Here is a 27,552-nt window from a genome sequence, read left to right on the forward strand (position 1 = left end):
GGGTAACCTGTCGCTCGATACAATTTGCCCAGCATGGCCAGGTGGTTAGGGCACTCGACTCGTAATTTGAAGGTCGCAGGTTCGAATCCCAATCACACTGCTCATACTCACCTTTTCAGTCCGGGGAGGCGTTATAATAATACAGCCTATCCCACCATTTGTTGGTAAAAAAATAACCCAAGAGTTGGCGGTGGATGGGTGGTGATGACTAGCTGCCTTCCTTCTAGTCTTATACTGCTAAATTAGGGACGGCTAGCACAGATTGCCCTCGAGTAGCTTTGTGCGAAATTCAAAAACAAAAAACAAACAATTAAATACTAAATTATTTTTTTTAAATTTTTATGTTCCCTTTTCTTATTTTCATCTTTCGAAGCCCTACTCAAATAAGAGGTTTGAGTCTAACAACGCAAAATGCATATTTTTCTTTATGTTCATTGGCCTTAAGATTTTGGCCAGCAGTGTATTCACAAGGAAGGAAAAAAATATTCTAGTATACCTTTACAATTTCTCGAATTAAACAATAAGACAATTGTTTTTGTCAGCTACACAATGGTTCATCTTCGCCACAAACCGCGGATCATAGCGTTGTGAACTTACCACCGACCCATAAAGAATACACCAAAACAAAAATATGTACTACACGCTTTTGCTGAACGGTTTAACACAAATATTTGGGAAGGGCGCGTGCGTGAGTTTTGAACCTTTAAAATCGACATTTAAACACTTTATATACAAAGGAATACTTTACCACATCACCTTTAAAATCGATAGTTAAACACTTTATATACCAAGGAATACTTTACCACATAACCTTTGAAATCCACAGTTGAAAACTTTATATACCAAGGAATACTTTACTACCTAACCTTTAAAATCAACAGCTAAAACTTTATATACCAAGGAATACTTTACCACATAACTTTTAAAATCGACAGTTAAAAACTTTGTATACCAAGGAATACTTTGCTACATAACCTTTAAAATCGAGAATTAAAAACTTTGAACCATTGTGTAGCTGATAGAAACAATTGTCTTATTGTTTAATTCGAGAAATTGTAAAGGTATACTAGAATATTTTTTCCTTTCTTGTAAATACACTGCTGGTCAAAATCTTAAGGCCAATGAACACAAAGAAAAATATGCATTTTGAGTTGTTAGACTCTCAGACCCTCAGATGACGAGTCGCACGCCTTAACAGGCTTGGCCATGCTGGACCTTAGCATTTAATAGGAAAATGTGAACACTATGAAATTACCCTAAATACTAGCTGGTCAAAAGTTTAAGACCGTACTGAAACAAAGCATTAATCGGTAAACACGTAACGAAATTTATTCATTTGTGTTCAAGCATCAGCGTTGTCAGTGTCTCCCACTGACATCTCCTGTGTTGCAATGGGTAAATATGCAATGGGCAAAGGCTAAAAAGTTGACAGAGTTTGAACGTGGCAGAATTGTCGAGCTGCAAAAGCAAGGTCTCACTCAATGTGCCATCGCTGATGAGATTGGGCGTAGTAAAATTGCTGTTGCAAATTTCTTAAAACACCGTGAGGGATACGAAATGAGAATTTCAAGTGATCGTTCCAAGAAAATGTCGCCGGCGTTGAGCAGGAGGATTTGACTGGTTGTCCGGCAAGACACCAGCCGATCGTCGAACCAGATTAAGGCCCTTACGGGCACAGAATGGAGCTCAAGAACAATAAGACGACATCTACGAGAGAAAGGCTTTAAAAACCGTAAACGTCTTCAAAGGCCACGCCTCCTTCCACACCACGAAACAGCTCGGTTAAACTTTGCTGAAAAGCACCAAATATGAGACGTAAAAAGAGTGGACGAAGGTTTTACTCTCTGATGATAAAAAAATTAACCTGGATGGTCCAGGTGGCTTCCAACTTTATTGGTACGATAAGGATATCCCATCGGAGACATTTTCTGCACGACACAGTGGAGGTGGTTCCATCGTGATCTGGGTTGCTTTCTCCTTCCATGGAACAATGGAGCTTCAGGTTATACAGGGGCGTCAAACAGCAGCTGGCTACATTGGCATGTTGGAGAGAGCATCCTTATTGACTGAAGGCCCTCGCTTGTGTGGAAATGACTGGATCTTTCAGCAGGACAACGCTGCAATTCACAATGCTCACAGGACAAAGGCCTTTTTCATGGCGAATAACGTGATTATTTTGGACCATCCAGCGTGTTCGCCTGAACTGAACCACATTGAATATGTTTGGGGGTGGATGGCAAGAGAAGTCTATAGAAATGGACGTCAATTCCAAACAGTGCACGATCTTCGTGAAGCCATCTTCACCGCTTGGAATAACATTCCAGCCAGCCTTCTGCAAACGTTTATATGGACCATGCCAAAGCGAATGTTTGAAGTTATTCGCAATGACGGGCCGTGCATCTCAATACTGAAACCTCTTGTTGGACATTTCCTACCCTGTTTAGGACTTTTTTTTTTTTTTGGTATGGTCTTAAACTTTTGGCCATCTAGTATTTAGGCTAATTTTGTAGTGTTCACAATTTCCCTATTAAATGCCAAAAAAAGTTTTTATTTTATTTTCTTATTTTCATCTTTCGAAGCTCTACTCAAATAAGTGGTTGAGTCTAACAACGCAAACTGCATATTTTATTCATTATGTTCATTAGCCTTAAGATTTTGGTCAGCAGTGTATGTCATGGCTAATATGTATACTGTTAATAGCATCTACGTGTTAAATTGTTTGTTTTGGAATTTCGCACAAAGCTACTCGAGAGCTATCTGTGCTAGCCGTCCCTAATTTAGCAGTGTAAGACTAGAGGGAAGGCAGCTAGTCATCACCACCCACCGCCAACTCTTGGGCTACTCTTTTACCAACGAATAGTGGGATTGACCGTCACATTATAACGCCCCCACGGTTGGGATGGCGAGCATGTTTAGCGCGACGCGAGCGCGAACCCGCGACCCTCGGATTACGAGTCGCACGCCTTACGCGCTAGGCCATGCCGGGCCCTACGTGTTAGAGCACTACTTTTTATTATTGGACGATAAAAGATGATCGAATCTCTTAGATAATAACGACCTCTTCTTCTCATTGAAATAGTCACGACTGATACAATAGTTTTTTTTAAAAAAAACTTCGCGGGCCGTTCGCATAACACCTTCCGATTGTGTCACCCTTTTTCCTTGCGTATGAAATACACGTCCTGTGTCTGGCTGGGGTTGTTTAACAACACACTGGCTGAACAAGAGGAAGTAAGCCTTCTGAACCACCTGGTTCTCCATAATAGTTGTAACACTCGTACTTATTTATCGACATTTTAAATTGAAAGCTAGTTTTGAAAGAAGTTTACTACTTGAGTATTGCTGACTGGTTTTAACGTAATATTTGTTTTGTGCGAAGAATAAAACAAGTTAAGAGATTTCATGGCTACAATATGTCATTTCCATATGAAATGAGATGCGTGCTCCCCGCTAGTACAGCGATTAGTTTACGGATTAACAACCCTAAAATCAGGGGTTCGATTCCCCTAAGTGAGCTCAGCAGATAGCCTGATGTGGCTTTACTATAAGGAAAACATATATATGAGAAAAACATACATGCAGCTAAACATTTATCTGACTGAGTGGTATATATGGGCCTATTAAAATCCTGGATAAAGAATATTTTTACAATAATCCGATACTATTAATGTTACATAATGATACATTACTTTCTTCTTACCTCAGTATGCCAGTAGTACATTAACGGACTATTTCCCATCATCCTTTCTCGTAAAATTATTGTGTATGTCTTGGGGGATAAAAAACTTTAGTCCTTGACTCGTGAGAGGGTCTCAAAGACTGCACAGCCGACTTTTTTCACATGTGGATCTTGCAGCTATGTATCAAGTGTTCTCTTGGGTTCCAGAAATGTTAATTTTGTGTATACAGTGAGTTGAGACTGGTTATTTTGTGTATACAGTGAGTTGAGACTGGTTATTTTGTGTATACAGTGAGTTGAGACTGGTTATTTTGTGGACACAGTGAGTTGAGACTGGTTATTTTGAAACAGATCTCTGGGCACGACAAAAAACTGTCATATATTTCATATCTTTTTTTTTTATGTCTTGGATCAGGTGAAAACCTTTGTATGTTCATCATTGATCTGAACTTATGTTTATTTCAAAACAACTCCAAATTTGTCATCAAATTTAACCCATGATGGGTACAGCACAAATAGCCCATTGTGTAGATTCGTGCTTGACAACAAACAAATACAATTTCAGATTAACCAGTACACACACAATCATAGTATGAAAGGAAGTTATAAACAAATGATTATTCACTTATGTTATTACCTCGAGAGTAAATGTTAATTTGTAACGTAAATATTTATTTATTTAATGTGTGTACAGAGAGATGGATATATATAGTTTTGGAGCAACAACTCCTTAGGCCCGGCATGGCCAGGTGATTAGGGCGCTCGACTCATTACGGGTCACGGGTTCAAATCCCTGTTCTATCAAAGATGCTCGCCCTTTCATCCACGAAAGTGCAACTCGTTAGTAAAAGAGTAGTTCAAGAGTTGACGGTGGGTGGTGATGACTAGCTGCCTTCCATTTAGTCTTACACTGCTAAATTAGGGACAGGTAGCTCTCGTGTATCTTTACGAGAAATTCAAACAATATCCTCCGATCTGTGTTCTTATTCCCCGGTGTATCAATGATAAATTTACAGATTTTAAATCCAAGAATCTATTCCTGCAGTGTAACCTTGCGTTAAAAGCCATCAACTACAGTCCATGTGTCTTACATGTACATTAAGGTTGAATTACTAATTGCGTAAATCAAATATCAAAGTTAATAACCATGTGTGTCAAATGTCATTATTAAATAACTAGCTGTACTTATACAACTGACTAAAGATGTAAGATTTCAGTATGGAATAACTGGCTTCCTTTGTCGGATACAGTAAATTACAGCACATACAGACCAGATGTCACGATCAAATTATTGATTGTTGTCCCTTAGTGGCACAACAGTACGTTTGAAGGCTTATAATGCCAAAAACCAGACTATGATAGCCATAGTGGGCACAACACAGATAGCCCATTGTGTAGCTTTACCCTAACTACAAACAAACAAATTAGTGATTCCGTAAGTCATATAATAATACAGGTTTTGTTTCAAGATAAAGTGCAAATTGCTTTAGATGTTAAGATGAAGTCACTCAGTTACAGGACAGCTGCTTAAGTGCTTAATTTTAATAATAAAGGGGAGGTTAGTTTTGTGTAGAAAATACACATCAAATAATCCTACAGTAATCTGTTCTGTACTTAAATTTTGTCATATATTGATTATTGGACCTGGTCTGCAGCTTTCCTAAATGTAAATAATCAATGGAAACTCAACTGAATAAATAGTAATTTACAGAACCTAACTTAAAGGTCAAATTAAAGATTAATATACAAGTGTTTCACTGATTCACTGATTTGTGTCATTTATAAAATCAATGTTTGAGACGGAAATACTATATCGATACGTTTTATCCTATCAGTGTCAGTATTGGCGTGGTATTTTCACTACGTAGATTTTCGTACAAGTATAAAGATGTAATTGTGTCTAGAATTTTTCGGGCAACGTTTATCAGCAAAGAACAACTTGTGTTACTTATACTCCCCCTTCTCACTGACAAAATGGTTCATCCCATCAGCCCATGTATAGTGGTACTGTTACTACGCCAGGTCGAGCGCTGTTGTAGAAACACGCATTACAACTAGAATTCTTCAGGTGTAGCGAGGTTGGAAAGTGTGTTAATAGACTGTCTCGAAATGTGCAGTCTCGACTGAGGCCTATTGTAGAATAAATTTTGTATCAGCAATACGTTTTCCGTCTTCTCTCATGAGATTAATAAAACTATATTTCTGAGCCAATCAGCGAAGACGTGAAAGTGATAAGGTATTTGTGTATCATATTATTATGTTGAAGTATCGGAAATGGTACGAAATTCTAGCTTTCTCTTTTAGAGTTTAAACTGTAACTCATTTCAAGTGCTTATAGTTTTGTTAGGTTTTCAAGAAGCGTATAATCGTGTGGTGCGTACGACAAGCTCATGGTTGTGGCGTAGCAAAGGGCGATGGAATCATGGTTGCTGTGAACGATTCCGCATGTAATGCTGTGGTTTTACCAGTACCACTTGTACCGTGGTACGGTTAAAAAGTATGCTTTAAGTAGATTGTGACAGAAAACTTGCCATTCCTTCTCGTCATAGAACTAGATGAATATAACTGTTAACAAATCTGTGGACAATTTATTCGTTTTCAATATGTGATATTTTATGTTTATACGTATAAAAAATGAAAACTAAAGTTAACAGGAAATCTTAATCATTTGATTTGTGCATCCACACAGATTTTATAAAGTCTGTTGTTTCGAATAATTTTCTTACTGTTGAAACCAAACCTGTGATCCCTGGATAATCAAAAACCAATGAAACCTATGTTCAATCAGCCACTATCGGAGGGTCCACCTGGTGACCCTTTTTATTCTTCACCATTTTCTTCTTATTTCAGAAGACACACTCCATATTTTGGACAGCCAGATTATAGAATATATGAAATGAATAAGAGACTACAGTTACGAACAGAAGTAAGTATTTTTAATTTATTACAGCCTCACAAAATTATTGCTTATTCAGGGTAGTTAATAACTAAAGTACTATTAACTATTTAACTGAGCAACTGCATATGTACTGACAAGTGTTTAAGATGATCCAATAATTCCCTTTATTTTTCACTGTTATGTGTTTGTTTGTTTTAAAAGAGTTCTCAGAGTTCTTGTGTGTAATAAAGATCGAAGTACAAAATGCATTTATAAGCAAACGAGTAACTACTGTTTGAACAAGTTACTTAACCACTATTATTATAAATAAATATATGATGCAGTGGTATCCATTTAATCTAATGACACCAAGACAGTAGGAGATCATTCTGCTAATGTTTATGCTAATTATTCATTTTTAATTCAAGAAACTGATAGAATCCAGTAAACATTACCATTTCAAACAGTTACACTATTAGGTAATACTTGTGTGTTGATTTGTTTTTGGTACTAAGGCGATTTGTTAACTGATTGCTTTTAACAGAACAAATTGTAGACAGTGTTAACAGTTTGTGTATATAATGTACCTGTATTTGTTTTTCTGTTATATTTATTTATAAACTTGCTATCAGAATCACCCAGTATTTATATAAAATGTTTCCTAAACAATTGGTAATCCTGTTTTGTGTACAAAACATGCTATGAAATATAAACGTTGCTTGTTTATAATTTGTTTAAGTTTTAACAGATAAATTGTACTGTTTACATGTATGACTAACAGTGAATCACAATAGGTATTTTAAAACTTGAAATCTGTACAGTAAGATGCACATCAACAAAAAATTGTATTAATGTCAATGGTAGTGAATCATGGCTGAAATTTGGTGCAAGTTTGGGTCATCCACCAGTGTTGATAATTACATAAAATCTGTTCCCTTGTGACTTCTTACAAGTTCAGGTAGATTCTGATCCAATATGACATGCTTCCAGGAATGCAGTTGATCCGATGAGGATTTCTTTTCCACAAGCTTGGTGATCACAAGCATACAATAAATGTGATGAAACAAAATCTTGATGATAAAAAGGCAAATTAAAGACAACTGTGAATAAGGTCCTAACACAGATAGTCTGAGTAGTATGGGTTTATGTAAAAACCAGGAAAGACTGAAAGTGACCAAACATCTCACCTGAATTCTGTAATGTAATCCAGGACATTGGGAGTAATATTCTATGATTGTACACTAAAGGCAACATAAAATTTGCAATGCTCTATGTAAAGCAGAAGGTTTACATACCAAACAGTAGTGGATTGGACAACTTATTGACTTCTGTTTTAGTGGTACAAAACATTACTTAGTTACCATCACTCATCATTTTTTACTTGAATGTGTCCTGTTGTAACATGATTACCAGTTTCTAAAAACCCAGGAAAACTGGAAGTCATTCCAAATAGGGTTATCTCTAACTCTGGTAACCTGTTGCTAAAATCTTGGAGAATTTGGAGGTTGTTGCCAGGTTTAAAAACTGTTGGGAAAGAAACAGTCCAATATTGAAACTATACTTGTATAATCTTGTTTAAGATTACTTAAGAACACTTTCATTGCAACATCGATAGTTCTTTCAAGTGTATCTAGGAAAGAATGGAAGAATTTTTTTGTTGATATTTTTAAGGACTGAAGGTTTGATAGAAGTCAAATAAAAACCCTATAACCTGAGTATTATTGAAAGGTGGACATTTTTTTCTTTAGGGGGAAAATGAAGAAGAAAGGTCCATCTTTTGAAAGCACTTGGGTTATGGCTTTTTTATCAAGATTTATTAGAATATTCAAAACTGGCATTTCTTTGTCTCTGGTATTTATACCTGTATTGAGGATGTTTAGATGGTGCAGAATCACTTCAATAAGGTGGCTATTTTTAAATGGATATCTGACAAATGGTCTTTAGTTATAGTGAGTGCAAAGATAGGTGGAATCTCGCTTAGTAACATATTTGAGGACAAGGACTTTGACGTGGTATGTGAATTGCTCTGGATATTAAGGCATCACTCTGTTTCTAGTAGTAAAATTAATAGAATTTTATGAAGTATTTATAGATGTGATTATAAACCAAAACTGATTATTATTTCCCTTATAAAACTGGTTAGTTTGAACTCCTCATCAAAGAAAGGATGTTGACTTAGTGGAAAGGGTTCAGAGGAAGACTCTTCGGATGATTCCTGGGAGTTGAAAGGGTTCAGAGGAGGGCTATTAGGATGATTCCAGGGATTGAAGGATAACCTTATTTTTTATTTTTTGAAAAGAAGATTTAAGAGGTTAACTAATTATATTTTTCAAAATTAATTGAGGGATCAACCAATAAAAATCCAATGATTCCTTTGTATTTCAGATGCAGTAGGATACAGATGTGCAAGCTTCAGTTGGTACAGTTTTTTGTTGTTTTTTCTAATGGTATGAGTGACTTAATGGAATAAATTGCCATCAGAAGTAGTGGAAGTTAGCACTTGAAACAAGTTTAAGAAGGAAGTATGATTTCCTGAAAAATTAGGGGTGGGTCTAAATTATTCTTAGGGATGGGTAAGCAAGAACAACTTTAAAAAGACCAAATTGTCCCTTGTTTTCTTTATATTGTACTGATTTATTAACTATTGTTTTAGGGAAGTAATTAACATTTTCATATTTACTGTAACTGCCATGTTTATCATTGTTACTTTAAGATTTATTACGGTAATCTTTCTCGCATCTTGCTACTGGTTACAGAACTGGTTGATTAGTGAAATTCACCTATCACATTTTCCTAGCATAACTTGTGTAGTTACAGTAATCAAACAGTTACAGTTGGAAATGTAAAATATGTTTTATAGTCAGTACAAGTTTTTATGACACTACATTTTTCTAGTTAGTATGTTATATATTAATTATATTTACTTGGTGAGTTGTTTTTTTTTTTTTCTGATATGTGTACATTGCTTGCTTTGTTTACAAATTAATGGCACTTAAGAAAAATGGACTACCAACAGTAATTTCACTCCCCCCCCCAAATAGACATTATAGTTTTAATAGTTAATTGATAACTTCTAGGTCAGTAATAATGTTTAAATTAATGCCAGTAAAATGCATATTGTATGCTACTGCATAAAACACATACCAAACAAACATTGGGTAGCTTGGGACAACCCTATAAGAAGAAACATTTAAATGTATGTTAACGTGAGCCTATAAAAGTTTTAATTGTTCCAGTATTTTATTTTGATGTAGTTCAAAGGTGATCAGTCCTTTATTTGTAATTGTTTTATAAATAAGTTGACCTTTGCATCATTTTATTCAAGTTTCAGTGTATTTTAACAGGACAGTGACAATCTGTGGTGGGATACATTTGCTACAGAATTCTTTGAGGATGATGCAACAGTAACACTGACTTTCTGCTTGGAAGATGGACCAAAGAGATATAGTAAGATGAATCTACTTCATGTAATTTGTCATGCTGTGTAAAGTTTCAAAGCTCTTTGAAAAGCAAAACTTTGAATTGTGGTTTCTGTATTAACATGTGAAGTCTTCCTGTGTGTAGATGTTGAATGAAGTATTTACTCTAACTAAGGTTAATTACACAAGTATTCTGTGCGTTGTAGAAGATTGTATAAAGTGATGGTACTCCCAGTATAATCATTTAACACAAAATTATTTAAATAAATTAATATGCTGCTTTTTGTTGTGTTTAGAAAGAGCAAACAAGTGTGAGAAAGTAAAATGAAAGAATAAATAGAATTGTATAAATCTAACACTGTCTTATTAACAAAATCACCATGTTTTATGTGGTATGTGTGAAACTTCTATATGGTGTTATGCAAAATATGTACTCCTCTTCAGCCAGCTGTGGAATGTTCTTTATAAATATTCATTTTGTGAAATAAAATTTTCTCTTTATCCAGCAATAGGCCGTACTCTCATTCCTCGCTACTTTAGGAGTATATTTGAAGGTGGAGTAACAGACTTGTACTTTCAGTTGAAGCACCCCAAGGAATCTTTCCACAACACGACCATCTCTCTGGACTGTGATCAGTGCTTTATGATCACCCATCATGGGAAGCCAGTGTATAATAAAGTAAGTGTTTGGTCAACCATCTCATGAACCTCAAATGTGAAAGGTAAGTGGTGGTGTGCTATCACAGAAAGTTCCTTTACAGTATTGCAAGCTTGGGTGGGCTTTCAAATACTTTCTCTACAACATGGCAGACTCGATAAATTATGAACTGTATGGTTTGATAGTTTTTAACGTTTACAACTGTTTGTGAGCTAGTGGCATTAGTCATACAATCTTAAAGACCATAATGATTTAATTTGGACTAATTTTAATAGTTTTTTTCACCAGGGCAATAATTCTTTTAAAATATTAGACTAAACTGTAATTCTTTGACTTTATATTAGTAGGAAACCCCATCCTCTAGTTTATCAGTTACAATGGTAAAAGTTTTGTCAAAAACATTTTTGCCATGTGTTCTCATTCTATTTTTGTAAACGTGTCACCATTCTTCAATTAAAATATTAATTGTAGGTTTACTCAGTAAAGTGTCTACTTTAATTCATAACTTATAATTCTTGTACATAGTGGCTATGAGTTTTTAATAAGACTTCAGAAGTTACATTTTAAACGTGAGGTCACAGACTTGGTAAATTAAGATATTTTTGTAAAGTGAGTTGCTAAATGTAAATAACAATTATTTACATAACCTACAATCAGTTCCCACACTTGTGTTGCTGGTATGTAATAAAAAATATATATATATAATAAAACCTGTCTCAACCAGAAACTGCATAGGACAAAAACCTGTACAAGCTGGAAATATCAGAATTTTGCAGTATTCTTAAGATTTCTCCTATAAAAGGCCCTCCATATGGCATAACCTGCATAACACAGACAGAAAACTATCACTTATTTTTTTATATCTTTAAAAACAGCTGGAATGGGTAGAGAAGGCATTAATAGAGGAGCGAACAATGTTTCAACTTTCTTCGGTCATTATCAAGTGGGTTTTCTCAGTGTCACTGATTATTATCTTTCACTTACTTCATCTATCAACAAGTTGGATTAGAACCTGAATAAGGTGGAAAAAATGTTATTGATTAAATATTAATTTAAATTAATTTATTTAGTTTCAAAAATTGATGTAATTTATAAATTAGGTACAATAAATAAAACCAAACCAGTTGCTTATCTTTGTTCACATGTGCTTGTGTGACAAAATATTAATATTTATTTGACTTTAAATAATATTCCTTTAAACAAAAATGAATAGTACATCACGTGTGCAAAAATGACAGCAGAAGGTGATTATTTTAAGAAGTGGCTTTATAAATAAAGTTAGAAAAAAGAGAGAAACAACTTGTATGTAAAGCTTTAATGTATATAGTTTGATCTTGGCTAGTTTTATTTAATAAATGTAATTTTTCACTTTAGCTTTAGGTGGGTGAGTTTGGAGTTTTATGGCACAAAAAGCAACCAGGCTGTCTGTTACCTTTAGCTTCAGTTTTTTTTTTATATGTTTGATGTAAAACCTTGAGCTAAAAATTTTCATACTGAATAATTTAAGGTACTCTAGAAATGCATAAAGATTTTAATTATATTTTGCAGGGTCTAGTTAGTGGCCAGTACCCTAATGATCCCATGAAGGAACAATATGCTAAAGATAATGCTATTGTTGTAAGTAGAGTCATTGAATAACTTTCTTTTTATCCATTTACACATAAGAAAATTCCAGAGACTGGTATAAGTAATTTCATTTTGATTGGTACCAAGTGTTTTTTTTATTATGTATTGTTCTATTAATATCAAATTTTAATTGTTTTATTACTCAGAATCCATTAGTTTAATTTTCTTATATTCAGTAAAGAGTATTTAAAGATTTAAATAGATTTGTGATAATTCTAACTTATTTACTTGCTTGTTTTTTAAGTTTCAACCATTATTTGCTAAGCCTAATGACAGTTTCTTGTGTAGAATGATTTCCATTGCAAGAATGTTAGTGCAATGTGATAATATATTTTTTAAAATGTCTAATATTTTTATTGATTCCTTTATTAAGTTTCTCAAGCTTTGATTTTTTGATTTTTTTTCTGCTGCCCACTAATTAGAAATCGTGTTTCCCTGGATAAAACAATTTTTCTTTGTTGCTTATGTAAAATGAGAAATCTAGATGTCATCGTGTAGAATTATTAAAGATGACTTTTGCAAAAAGCACAAATTGGGGTAGCAGAGACAGTTTCAATAGGCTATTATCTATTTGTTTGGTTCTTTTTACTTGTAGGAAAATAAAATTACAAATCTTTTTGGAGATATTACTGGTTGGCAAATACCAGTATCTTAGATTTACTGTTAAACTGAAAATTATACAAGTGTAATTTTATCAATGAACATCAAACAAGCACTTACTGTATTGAATTTCTGCTGAAGTTACATCTCTTGTTTCTCAGTAGAACATTACTGTTAAACTACAAAGAGCAAATACTTAGTAAACACAGTGAAACTGTGTCACAGTATCTGGTGTTGGATGACAAGTCACTAAAACTTAAATATGAAGTTTACAGCATCGATATTTATTTTGAGAAGAAAGATAGTCATTGTGTCAGATGTTTATCTGGAGCACTGTATGTATGTAAATTGCAATTTGGAGCTTTGTGTTACAACACATGTCAATAAAGTCACCAATTTTATAGCCATATGTGCAGTTTCCTGTATAAACTTTGTTCATTGTCCATCATTATATAATTTTACCCTACCATGATAGGTTTGTACAGAAGGAAGATTGATTCTGGAATTTACTTTTGATGACTTGATGAGGATAAAATCGTGGCATTTTGCAACCCGAGCACACAGAGAACTGGTCCCACGCAGCGTTGTTGCCTTGCAGGTAAGAAAAAAATAATTTCTGTGTAGTATTGTTGTTATGCCAGTGAGAAAAACCAGGTCAGTTCAGTATTGTTGCTATGTCAGTGAGAAAATATGAGCTATATTTTCCAGCTTGTTTATATCTAATCAAAAACAATTTAGGTGTGAAAAGAAAGATGTGGCCTAAAAAAGACTTTGCATGCAACTTAAGGAATGAAATCGAAATTTGTAGCCAAACTGGTGGCTACACTTTTAGAATTTATAAGAATTTTACAGAAAATATCCATTCATTTAGTTAGCTAGGCCTTATTTTTAGGGTATGATAGTGGATAACTTCTTATGACTGTGTGAGTGTGCACAGAAACTTTGGTAAAAATTGAGTAGTACATATGGAATAATCTTGCATGCATGACTTGTATTTAGACCAAATTTGAAACCTAATTGTAAGTTGTAAAGATCTACTAGTGTGCTGAATTTGAAAGAAAAGAATCCATAAAAGTTAAGTTTCTGTGCTTTTGTTTTGAAGAGAAGGGGGGGATCAAAGAAACTCAGTGTTTGATGTTTTTCATAATGGATTGCCTTGGAATTTGGTATGTGAAGTAAGGGTTCAGTTGAGCACATCTTCTGAAGACGTGATAGTTCAGATTACCACTATCTCAGCTACAGAAAATGGAAAACCATGAAACTATTGCTTCTATTACCCTGTGTTCTGCAGGTTGCTTAGGCTGCATGGCATGCTACCTGGTTACTTGTTATGCATGCAGTGGCTATATTCTCAGCAGTTTCTCTAAAATCTGCTAATATTAACAGATATTTGGATACTACAGTTAAGTTTTAGAACGTTTATTCACTGTTCTAAAATTACATCTATAAATGTTTGATTTTTTTTTAATTTGTAAAAGATGTTAGGAAAGTTTTATGAACATAAAGAAAATTCTTAAAACTATATACAATGTGAATGGTGACATTTAAATGACTTAAGATATCCAGATATATAGTTACTGAGTACATACATATCCTGAGTAGTATGTATTGTTACTTATTTTGGATGAGTCATCGATTTGTTATATTACGTACTAATATTTCAAATAATTGAAAATCTGGATTTGAATTTAGTAGATAATTAAATTTGTTATTTGCTAACAAGGTTACACATAATTTAGTTTTTTAACACAAATATATTTTAATGTACAAATATAAAAAGAAACCTTTTGTATATAAACCATCATTTTTAATAACTATTAGTAATTGTTATTATAGATGTTATTGTTTTTATGTTTGGACATTAAAATATATTTGTCTTGAAAAAAAAAGAAATTGTGTATATTAATTTTGTTGGCAAATCACATAAATTTGATACATTTTAATTAACTAATAATTTCAAATTTGTGGTTATTTAAGTAGTAATGTGTAATGTACATAACTACTTAATATTAATAGTTGATTTCAATTATATATTTCTCCTCCCCTTGGCTAAAAGTAGAGGGGGTGAATGTTGACTGCCCTATATGGGAATCTTCAATTGCATGCAGATAAAATGTAGGTATGGAGATATTTTTGAATGTGGTATTAATGAATTCATGGAGATGGGAATAAATTAAGACATACTCTCACTAGGAGGAGCCACTTTTTGGATTATGGTTATAAGCCATACCATGCACAATCTACCATAAATTTGAGTTGTTCATTCTTCCCTTTTTTAAAACTTCTGATTTTTGTACCACCCATTCGCCTGAATTCTCTGAATGTATTGAAATGTTGTAGATGTTAATGCTATGTGAAGCATCCATGTTTTATCAACGTCCTGAATCTTTCTCATTGTGACTACTACTTGTGACTTACTTCCTATCACTGTGTTCAAAATATTTTGAAGCTTCACACACTTGTGTTTACTGTAAAATGAATATGGTATGAAGGAAATTATATCATGCTTTTGGATGAATGTATAGTAACTTTAGTTTGCATAATTTGTTACTAAATTCAAGATTGATCATGACAATGTAAGTTTTTTATCTTTTGACACACTTTACATTAGTGTTTAAGTATTCTAAACAAATTACACGATTATTCACATTTTAAAATCTGATGTAACTTGAGGAATAACAATGTAGATTAACATGTTTTTCTTGAGTATCTTAGTGTGTCTGAAATGTTCAACGATTACTTTTCGCAGTGGGAAGTTGAAGTGGCTCAAAGCTTTGGTTCTGAGTAAACCAAGAGTGCAACACAATTAACCTTTTTAAAGTCCGTAAAATAATTTAAATAGATAGATTAACTTTTCTGTCACTGGAGACAGGTAGTTTTTATTTTTATTGATAAAGTGTAAGTAATTGAAGATTTCTGTCACTGAAAACATGAGTTTGGACTCAGTTTTTCAATTCTACTGATCTCGGTGTTCAGTCTAACATTGGTTGTCATCTCTTCTTCATTGTTACATGATATAGTATTTCATTCTCTCCTTTTCAAGTCTTTGTATTGAAATATTGTGTGTTACTGAGTACTTACTAGTGTAATATCTATTATAATCTGGGAATAAACACTCCAGTATCTTTATAGAACAGATGTGGTGTTTTTATTTGTTACCAGATTCTGATCTGATCAGAGTACCTGAACACAAGACTTCATTAAGTTTTTTTTGCTCAGTAATAATAATACATACAGTAATGATTTATGTAAACAGGATATGTTCGTGTTAATATTGGCAACAGTGAAAGAAAGTGTGTTACAGAAATTGTAGGCTGTAATTATATAAACAGCTGTAATAGTAATGATTTATTTCAGTTTAATAAACAATTACAGTTAGATGTTTGTTTTCAGAGTCAGCAACAAGATCCATCTTTAATAGAACAGTTGTCAAAAAACATCACTAGACAAGGGTTAACAAATTCTACCCTAAACTACTTGAGAGTGAGTTGAATATTTTTGTTTATTTCTCTAAAATGCTTCTTTTTTTTCTCCAACTTTAACAGCAAGTGTTGTGTGAATTTCATACAAAATTTCAGTAGGTAGTTATATAAAAGTTACCAAATTTCTCTGTGTAATTGTAAATAAGGAACTTTAATTTCGTGCAGCATGACATATTTTAAATCAGTATAAGAAAATACGTCTAACGTACAGTAAAGTTAACTTGCATTGTCCATTGTGTGTGTTGAAGATTTTTTCATGCTCTAAATATTATACAACACAGAACATACCCTATATGACAAATTAGCAGTTGGTGGGTTAACAATGTCATTTTTGTTATTTCAAAAACCACTTAAAATGATATTTGTTATAGGATTTGCGTCTTTTTGATGCTATGTATGTTTATATCCAAGTCCGACACGTCAATTTACAAGTAGTTAAAAAGAAGCCACGATAACATAACTTGGTCCTTCCAAGTATAGTATCGCATTCCTTGCAGTACCTGTAGGTCGTGTTTGGTTGTAGGAATTGTACACCAAACATCATGAAAAACATTTGTCAGTAAGCATAATTTCAGTCCTCAAGAATGTATCTATACGCTGAATATTAAATATTAGTTTGTTTTAGAAATCATATGATGAACAGAATGAAAATAAAGCGAGTTTCTGTGTCAACCCACCAAAGAAGTGAGAACTGAGATATGCAGAATTTAATGTACAAACTAGTTTCATAACCTGAAACATTAATCCAGTTGGCAAAAATCATTCTTACATTTCATTTAATTTTCACTTCATCAGAAACCCCTAACATTTGAGAATGGTTTATATAAAAGTAAAGAACTCCTGTTGTGTATCTGGCTTACATCTAAAAGAAATATTGAAAATAACATTTGTTTCCTGCAATGTTTTTCTTTTATTCTCAGAATTTAAGCATTTTCATTGTATTGTACAAATATTTGTCCTAATAGACATTTTATCACAATGTGCAAGTAAAGATACATGATGATGTTCAGACTCTCAAGGAGTATACAGACTTAAAAACTGGCATGTATGACAATTTTATAGTATCCCCCCCCCAAAAAAAAAGAAAGAAAAAATTGCCATATTCTCAAGCTAACAAAACATTAACCTCACAATTCTGATTGTGTATGATTGACTTTATTTTTCTTATTTACTAAAGTTTTTGCCATTTCATCCTACAATAAATTTTTTTCTGAAATAAAGAATGTACTGTATTGAGTTTTTTTTTTTTTTTTGTGTTCAGCTGTGCGTTATCCTAGAACCCATGCAAGAGCTCATGTCTCGCCATAGAGCTTTTGGCCTTAGTCCTAGAGATTGTCTAAAAACTACACTGTTCCAGAAATGGCAGAGGATGGTGGCACCTCCTGGTAAGATGATTTGTTCCCCTTTTTTTTTCCTCTGTCTCCAGTTTATTATACAAGTTTGTAAATGTTAATATCTTTCAAAAGTTTTATCTTTGTTCAAACCAGTAATATGTGCTTATTCTTGAAGCAGTATTCATTTATAAGTTACGAATAAGGTTATGATGAAACTATGAACCTTTATTATTGTTGTAAAAAAGAAATTTCTGAGATATTAATGTTCAGATATTTTATGTGTCCAATATCATGGGTATTTAGTGTCCTTATTGTATTAGTTTTTATCCTTTCATTATATGAAGATAATTTTGTTAAGTCTTTTATTAAGTAAATAAACAAATCGCAGCATGTGTAAATTTGTTCAATTTTTACAGAAGTTACACGTGCTTCGTAATTTAACAAAGTCTTAAAATTTAGTTGATTCATTGAATAATAAATTTTAAATATCTTGTTTTATTTTTATGTAATGAAAAACATAAACCCAAAAGAAAATTGAAAAAAATGGGGCAGCTTATTGGTTTTGTTTATTGTAATGAAGAAATTTTCATAGAATTCTGAGTAAGTAATAATTACAGAAAACAGTAAAACATGTCTGCCTGCCCATAGTTTGGTGCTTGGTAATTCTTTCATATTTGCTTTGGGTCAAGCACGCTGGACAGATTGGCTGGGTTTGGTTACATGTGCTTATTTGACTGGTTAATCCCACTAGGTTCCAACTACCGCGGCCATCCAAATGACCTAAAATCACCTCCGGACATAGGTATGTCATCGTAAAAAAAGGTCGCTGCTTTCAGTAAAATTAACAACTGTTGTTTTCTTTCTTCTCAGTATTTTCTATGGTGGTGGTGATAAAATCAAAGTTATAACATTTTTTTTTTTCTTTTGGCAGTGGAAACATTTATAGTTGCATATTCTTTCATAAATATTTACATACAGTGTCTGCATGAAAATTTGTCTGGTGTCTATTTTCTTTGCAACAACTTTTAGTAGAGAGTAGCTTTTAGTCTTGGGGACTAAAACACTAATAAATACTAATACTAACATGTAAAACTTGTTTTTAAATCTTTATCACTTGTAGAAGAATCAGACTGTACGTATCATTGATTGATTAATGTTTCTGTTGCTGTTGTTTAATTTTTATTTTTGTTTATCAGTTTGTCCACATACTGTGTTTTTTGTAAAATAAGATTTTAACTTTATTTGCTTATAAACTAACAGTGGAATGACAAGTAACATATATTGGTGAATACTGATTTTTAGAACTATAAAGTTTGCAATTAGGCTGGGGATAAAACATAATGGTTTTCAGTGTGTAATCTTGATGAGAAGGATGTTAATGTTCGAAAATGATTCCTGTAATAGACCTCCTAGTGAACCTATTAAACTTGTATTTAGAATGTGATTTTTTAATGGAATGGCTTTTATTATTATATAAAGATTTATTTTAAAGCTGTAATAGAGGGTAGAATTTGACGTTTTGGAGATTTATAAAATGAAAAAAGTTAATGTTTGATATTCGTGAATTACTGATAATACATGCCATCATAACTACTGACTTATATTTTATTGGAAACTTATTTTATAGGTATTCTAAATAAATGAAATTAAAACAGTCATTATTTGGTTTACAGATACATTATATAGAACAATAAAAATATTTTTACATATACAATCTAATGCTGCATGTGATGATACTATATAGCTCTATAAAAGTAAGTTAAACTGCAAGAACACCATTCTCTAACTGATTAAACTTACAATAGCTGACATAAGCAGAACAAGTCTTTTGTTTAATAGTCACCATCCTAAGCAGGTTAACAGTCAGCATTTCTTACAGAAAACTACTGATTAATTGAAAATGTCTCTAACATAATAAATCCAATAGTTAAAGTAGCTCGTGTGTTACGTCTTGCATGCTGAGCATCCAGTACATTTTAATGAAGCAATACTGCTGTTAAATGTACTTTTCACTGTGTTACACAGTAATGGTATGATGTGCTCTAATACAAGGATGGAATTGCTAAATAACTTTTTTTTTTTTTTTAAGTAATGGGTATTATACAGATCAAGACTTCCATGCAAGTGATGTAAGGTATAATTATTATTTAGATGTCATCAGTTTCTGTTAGGAATATTTTCAAAATCTGAGTTTGCTTGAATGCTACCTGCTAAGCCTTCAAATATTTAAAGCTGTCTACAAATTCTTGGATAACAAACAAACGTATTGCACAAGTGTACAACTTTATATTTTATATAAAAAAGTGTTGAAAACAGGACTTTTGAGAAAAGAATTAAGTTCTTCACTATAATGGAAAGCAAAACCTATAATATAAACTTGATAATTTTAAAACTATCTCTTGTTATGAGTGGTTTAGATTTGAAAATTATATGTAGGGCATGACCCTATCAAAATCTGTAGTTTCGTGTTATAACCTCTTGAGAACAAAAGGGACTTTTTATATTTTAATTGGATTGAAAAGTAGGTTTTTATTTACAGAGTGTATATAGAACAGTGACAGAGGAAGTGATAGATGTAATGGCTGTTGAACAAACCTGATAAGAAACTTGTTTTCAGATTTTTGTATTGAAAAATTAATTTCTGTATTGGGGCTTCTATTTATAACTTAATATGTATATTTTCTAGACCACATTTCACAGTGTCAATAACTGTTATATTTAACATGCTTTATTGATTTCATGATTGCAATAAACCATTTTCTAAATAAAAAGATGTACATTCAGAATGCACTAATGCTTTATGTAGGAATAACATGAATGCTCGTATTGAAGCAATACAAAACTCATCTGCATTTGTTTCTCTACAGATCATCAGGAGCTATATGTATATATATATATTTTAAAATGTTCACAGTATTTTATTTCATGTTAATGTATTTTGTTTATGGCTTAAATTTATGGTTATAATTAATCAGAGTTTGGGATTTACTGTTTTTAATGCAGTCCTTCCTGATGATTTTGTTTATTCATTTGGATGTAATTATTAATTATTTAATTTCATTATACACATGCACACAGTCTGTATTAGAAGTACAAGTTACTACAAATGTTCCACTTAAACTGTCATTGTTAGCAAAATCTTCAATAGGAGATGTCTGTGCAAACTTGATGTAAATATTATCATTCAAGTTTAATATCTTGTACATTTATGTAACATCACTGCCGACATTGAGATATTTAGTGTTAGGGTGTGGTGTAAGATAAGGAACTGTTTAATACTTCTGGTATGTGTTAATGTAACTTAACACACAGAGTTGAATCACTGGATTACAAATATTTAGTTTACCTAAACTTATTATGCAGTTTTACTGTGAACAGTACTTGTTCAACTGTGTTTATCCAAGACAGTAGATAAGTTGTGTTTTCTGCTTATCATGTCTTTTTGTTGTTCTTTCTTTCTTTTCTCTTTCTCTCTCATATTTGTAAAGAGTGATGATAGAAAATTAGAAGCACGTGATCAGTTTAGATGAGATACATTATTTTACTGTGTTAGTTTTTGAACATTACTGGTAGTATGTTTAAAATGTATTGCCAAATTGATTCAGTTTCTCTTAGCTGACAATACTAAAAAAAATGTAAATAGTCTCGGTTCAGAAAAAATTGCCGGACACTTGTGTTAGAGTAACAGGAAACTCTTGTCATAGAAGCACAGTATTACTAAGTAACCGGACACTTGTGTTAGAGTAACAGGAAACTCTTGTCATAGAAGCACAGTATTACTAAGTAACAACAGTACTGTTCAACCAGAAATCTTTGTTATTTATCAAGGTGCCCTTAATTATCATATTTTAGGAACAGGAACTGCACTTAGTGTCACTGTAAATACAACAGTGTTGTAACCAGTAATGGGAGTTTACTTGTTTGTTACTGTACATCTCTCGGTAATTCTTTCAGCCATGTTTTAGTAATGGGAGGAAGTGTGATGATATTTTGTTCTTAGGTCATCACAAGACACCAAAAGTCCATAACCAGAATCAGAAGTGGTGCTCTGATTTAGCAGAATGAAGGATGTTCAGGCCCTTGTACAGATTGTTTGAGAGATCAAAAGTTAATTCATGTTGTGAGAAGTGCAGTCAGCATGCTAATGATGCCAGGGATCTGGGGCATACAACTGTTTCAAACCAAAAACTGCTAATGTTTCATCAGAAATATGTAGTAAATTTGAAATACCATAAGAAGCTGCACTGTAACTATATAAGCATAAATTTATTTTACATCATAAAAAGAGGTGGCTTGGCCATATCACTTCATACATGTGTGGTGTTAATGTCCCTTTGTAAACTCTTAAAAATAATGATAATAATATTGGATACGTTTTATAACTACTTTCAGGAGTAGTTTGAAACACTGACTATATATTAGTGATAAATGTGAACTACTTTGGAGTTGGTTTGTAAACTGTTTCTTTCTTACAGAATTATAAAGATTTTCTTTTGTCTTTTCAGAAACTCAGCGACCTCCCAGTAAACGACGCAAAAGGAAGTCTTCAATAGCAGGAGGTGGAACCATAAAGAAAAAAAATACAACCTCTCCAGGACCTGCTAATTTTTCTCTTGCTTCTCAGGTCTGTCTTTGTAATTACCAGTTGTTATTTTTATGTAAATAGTTGTTTCTTTCTATAATCTAGTACTTAGTGAGACTATTTTATTTATTCCTATCACATAGTTACACTTTAGATGTGTTTTTCTTTTATCTTTTGTTATTAAAGAAATTTGTGTGCTATGGTACGTAAAGCCCATACAGTGTGTGTGTGTGTGTGATTTGGCTTGTGGCAAATACTTCACAAGGGTCTGTTGTGGCCTGCTGAATTGCAGATTTGAATCCCATTGCTGAATACTTTTATCTGTGGAAGATGTTATAATGGGACAGTTAATCTCATTTCTTTTGTTGGTAAAAGGGTATTCCAAGTGTTTGTAGAGGGTGGTGTTGACTACATGACTTCTCTCTAGTGTATTGCTTCTATGTACAGATAGCCCTTGAGTAACTTTATACAAAATTCCAGAACAAACAAACAGATACCTGACCTTTTGTTATTGTACTCCACTCGCTCGTAGATAACTTATGGCTGGTAGAACATGCTAAAGTTTTTCATGTGAGAGCACAATCAATATAGGACAAAGAGAATTCAGTGTTTAAAAAATAAATACATTAAGTGTTCTATATGAAAGCAAGAAATTTGTACAGTAGAACATTTTATATAATGGACTCAGAAACTACACCCCTGTAATGACTTCATCTTCATTTTAGAACATGCACCTAAATGACTGCACTCTACCATATAACTGGTGCTTTGGTGTGAGATATTGATAATTATGCACTGATTTATTTATCTACTATATGAGAAAGCTGTTTGCTACTTTAGAAACTAGCATAGAGCAAAACAAGATACTGAAACGCATTTGTTGACATGGTTATATGATGGTGGATAGACAGGATCAGCTGTTGCTGTCTTTAAAGAAACTTATCAGGGATTGACCTCTTAAAACACAGATTCTAGTGGACTTACAATGCTAGAATCTAGGTTTTTGACATTTGTGTTGGGAATAGCACAGATAGTCCATTGTGTAGCTTTTGTACTTAACTACAAAACAACAATCTTAAAATGTTGTGTTTTTAATTAGCCATTTACAAGATGTGTATATTCAGCATACCCTTGATTTTTATAAACATTGTAATCCTAGTTGATAATGTAAATAATACATTCAGTTGTAATTTTCTTTACTTACTCAACTTTTATCCTGTCTTTAGTATGTCTAAAGTTTTGTGTATTTAAAGGATGTTATGGTTGTTGGAGAACCATCCCTGATGGGGGGAGAATTTGGAGATGAAGATGAGCGTCTGATTACTCGTCTAGAGAACACACAATACGATGCTTCAACAGCTGCAGCCAATGGGCTAGAGGATGGTGAGGACTACTCCAGTAACCCAATGACTTCTGTTTCAAGCTCAAATACTTCTGCCATGTCTACCTGGTCAGGACCGCACACAGGTGCTGGAGGGCAGGATCGAACTTCCACATCATCAGGTGGTGGAGGGCCAACCACTAATGGACCCCAATCATCTAAACCAAATGACAAGAAGTCATCACCATCCATAAATCATTAACTTCTCCAGAAGTTGTGAGAGCTGGTCAGACATTATCCTGAGGTTATATATATGGAGTTATACGTATAACAGGTTTAGAGGTTTTTTTCTTCCTTGGAATGACTAACCAGCACCATGATACTTGAGATAATCTGTAGACAAAAGCAGTATACAGGAGTTTGTTGCCATTGTTTGGAGAACAAGAGTCAGTGATACAACTAAAGAATTGTAGTTGTTAGTATGTTGCAAAGTTTGTGAGGTGTAAGCCAACAAGATCTAAAAATATCTTTATCCATTTTTGAAAGAAAAGCCTTTAAATTGAAGCCACTTATTTTTATTTTGTAGACACAAATGTTGTTAAAGTACAGGTCTTGAAACTAACTAGTTAATTAGCAAATTACTGGTTAGTGTTAAATTTCTAATAGTAAAACTTGGAAGGAACTTAAAAAATTGCTAATACACATTTCACAGGGAAAATATGTTTAATGCTGCTTTTAGAATAAAAGAACACTGATAGGAGATAATTTCCCACCATTTAAAACTTGTGGTACTATCTTTCCCATTTCTCATTTTTTGTTCTTTGTTATGATAAAGAAATGTATACGTGCAGAGTATGCTAGAAGTTGGCCAAGATAGGAAAAGTAAAATATTAACAACTAATTAAAATAAATAAATACTGAAAATAACCTCTTTTTTTTTTTTTTTTCTCTAAATACAAAACGTCCTGTCCAAAGATGCATCATTATTAGAAAACATATTTGCCTGTTCACAATCTGAACAACAAACTGGAACTGTGGACCCCTGGCCATTATTGTACTTGATGTTTTGAATAATAAACAGAAAGTTGGTCATCTTGACCAGTACTGCCTTTTGAAAGTTATGATAGGATCCAAGTCTACTTGTCATGTAATTCATCTATATCATAAATGCTTAGATTTGTGGAGTTTTGTGTAAGTAAATCTTACCTGAGCCTCTTTGAACAGTGTTAGTTGCATTTGTTTTCTAATAGTTAATTTCCAGAATGTTTGGCTTTTTGTCAAATTTTATAATGTATTTTGTAAAGTCCAGTAGCTTTTAGTATCACACTAAGTGTTAGTGTTCATGTGAAAAACATTAACCCATGGACTGTGGCTGCTCTAAACACACACAGTTTTTGCGAGCCATAAATAAAAGGCACACTCACATTGAACTACATGGTGAATTAGCAGTCAGTGGGTTAAACAGCATTAAATATGTAGCAAAAACTTCCTAATATATACTTCTACTAACGTAAACAATTAAAAGTTGCTCAATCCTCAAATTAAGCCCAATGAGAGAATTATTTCTACATGATTTGGATTCAGGCCGGTGTTTCGATACTAGGCTGTAAGAAATGTGTATATTCCACATAATGTACTTTTAGTGTTTTTCATCATGTTTATTTATTCTCCCAGGATGTTTTGCTTCTCTGTTCCAATCACTAATACATTCTGTAGTGTTATCCTAATAAAAATATTAAATGATAAGAATTTTATTACTTGTGAATTTACATTTTACATTGTGACTCTGCATTTATCTCGGTAAGACGTACTCATTTTGTTTTTTCTATTTCCTTCTGAATAAACATAAATAAACTTAGTCTGTAATTAAAAGTCTTTGAAAAAGAGCATAAATTTATCACATTTTAACATGAGCTCCTTTGAATTGTGACTTACTGTTACTAAAAAACCAAACAAAAAAGTGAGGTTGGACAGCACTTTTCTTTTGGACAGCACAACAAAGTTTTGTTGATTTTAAGATTTTTGATTTCAATAAATATTTTCAAGGATGTTTAAATTTAAAATGATGTATTTTGGAAGGAAAAGTAAAACTGGAAGAATATAATAAGGTTTAACATGCACTTCGTTTGTATTTTAGAGAAAAGTACAGTAGAACCTCTGTTAATGGGTATCTTGTAATGGTTGGCACTGTGCTATTGAGAGCAAAGCTTTTCAGTTTTTCTTCTTTTTTCTACTACTTGTAACCAAGTTGAATCTTCCAGTAATGGGCACTGTGATATTAGATTAAGAGCAGTGTCTGTAGTCTCGTTCCTTGTAGTTATCTTTGTATGCCTGTTCTGTATACTGATAAATTCCAATCAGTGATGTCGAGAAACCCACTTGTTGAGAAATTTATGTGCAAAAACGGCTCATTTGGGTTGAGAAAATATTTTACATAGAAGAGCAAACAACGTTTCGCTATTCTATGTAAAATATTTTCTCAACCCAAACGAGCCGTTTTTGCATGATAAATTCCAAATATTCCAAGAAGGATAACCAATTTTCAGACAAATGCAGTGTTTACTGGATTGACTCCAAATCATGTACTGTAATAAATGTTTTCAAAGATTCAGAGTGCAGCCTTATTACCCTGGAAAATTCTTGTTGTAAACACTGAGGATGATACATAAGCTGATAAACTCCACAATTTGTTATTGAGATAGGAAAAAAGTTGGCTTATTTATGTGTGTGTGTGTGTGTGTGTGTGTGATTTGTTGTTGGTGAGAGTATTATATTATGGTGTCATGTAAACAGTAGTGACACAAGTGATGATTTGTTTAAGTACATTTCTACTTCAGTCATTGACAGTAAAATAAACACTGAAAATGAATGTGAAATGTTTAATGTCCAAACTGAAGAGAGGTACCTTGAAACTTTGACACCAGTAATAAGGGAAAAAAAAAAAAAAAGAGTACAGCTAATCCACCCCTGATGAGATCTTCTGTTGAAAATGCTCTGTTGTGGCAACCTGAAACTTGCAAACCCCAAACAAGACTGGGAGGCTTAAAATTTAGAAATCCAGTATGGTCAATATGGAAAACCAGCTTTGCATGTTTCATATTTAGAGAGAGTTTGGAAAGGTACCTTTTAAGTTGAGGTTCTACTGTAATTTACTTCAGTTTCTAAGATGGCTCTGTATGAAGTACTTAAGTTTTGTTATATTTAGTGGTTGTTAGCTTATTTCACTTTCACAATTGCAGTGAATAATATTCTAATTCAGACATTGGTCATTAGTTTTCAAGTGTTGAAAGGAAATTAATTCAGTCTCTGAAATGTTACCAATTTTTATAGTATCTTATTGATTTGACTTTGGTTAAATGAGAAGGGAGGTTAAACCTAATTTTTTCATGTTTGAATATTTTTTAAATTGTAAAAATGTGCCCATTTCTTAAAGATGTTGGAAATGTGTCTGATAGGAGCACTTCAAGGCATATATTGATTATTAATTGACTTTTCATCATGTTTTCTTCCTTTTGTGTGTAAAACTACCTGTCATACTGTTTTCTTTTCATTGTAGAATTGGTCAAATAAACATAATTGCTAGTTTCCTAAATGTTAGAATTTTTTCCTTTCTTTCTTTGTTTCAGTTACATTTAACTTGTGTTTTTAGAATCTTGTTAATATTCACATTTAAAATTCCATTGGGCATTTCTGAACTTTTTAATTTTTTGGGTCATCCATATATGTTGTCATATATATAAATAATTTGACAGTTAAAAATAACAGCTTATAACTTTCTGTAATTAGCATTACTAGTATATCTTGAATGTTTTGATTGGCTTGGGAATTTAAAAAAACAAAGCTTGTTTTATAAGTTTTGTGAATTTGTTAGTATATTTTCACAGGAAAAGATAAAAACAGTTAAAAACATTTCTGCCTGATAGCTGAAATTCAGAAAAGTTTACTGCATTTCATCATGACACCTTTTTCTGAC

The 27,552-nt window shown here is 32.8% G+C and overlaps 1 protein-coding gene across 7 annotated transcripts in view; it reads left to right on the plus strand.

The window, feature by feature from the left end:
• The window catches only part of LOC143257424 (LIM domain-binding protein 2-like), a 72,942-nt gene extending 45,771 nt beyond the window's left edge, over nucleotides 1–27,171 (plus strand). For 3 of the 7 annotated variants that reach the window (XM_076516078.1, XM_076516079.1, XM_076516080.1), the window contains exons 3-12: nucleotides 6,530–6,605; nucleotides 9,902–10,004; nucleotides 10,483–10,655; nucleotides 12,183–12,251; nucleotides 13,336–13,458; nucleotides 16,254–16,343; nucleotides 17,604–17,727; nucleotides 18,428–18,478; nucleotides 22,182–22,300; nucleotides 23,512–27,171. In XM_076516078.1, the coding sequence (XP_076372193.1) occupies nucleotides 6,530–6,605; nucleotides 9,902–10,004; nucleotides 10,483–10,655; nucleotides 12,183–12,251; nucleotides 13,336–13,458; nucleotides 16,254–16,343; nucleotides 17,604–17,727; nucleotides 18,428–18,478; nucleotides 22,182–22,300; nucleotides 23,512–23,841 (1,258 nt within the window). In that variant the 3' untranslated portion in view covers nucleotides 23,842–27,171. Of the gene's footprint in view, nucleotides 1–5,674; nucleotides 5,916–6,505; nucleotides 6,606–8,942; nucleotides 8,977–9,901; nucleotides 10,005–10,482; nucleotides 10,656–12,182; nucleotides 12,252–13,335; nucleotides 13,459–16,253; nucleotides 16,344–17,603; nucleotides 17,728–18,427; nucleotides 18,479–22,181; nucleotides 22,301–23,511 lie in introns of those variants that run through there. The other 4 variants (XM_076516082.1, XM_076516084.1, XM_076516085.1 and 1 more) reach the window with 4 other exon arrangements.
• Nucleotides 27,172–27,552: the final 381 nt, after the last annotated feature.

Source organism: Tachypleus tridentatus, chromosome 7, assembly GCF_004210375.1.
Source record: "Tachypleus tridentatus isolate NWPU-2018 chromosome 7, ASM421037v1, whole genome shotgun sequence".
Classification (NCBI taxonomy): Eukaryota; Metazoa; Arthropoda; class Merostomata; order Xiphosura; family Limulidae; genus Tachypleus; species Tachypleus tridentatus.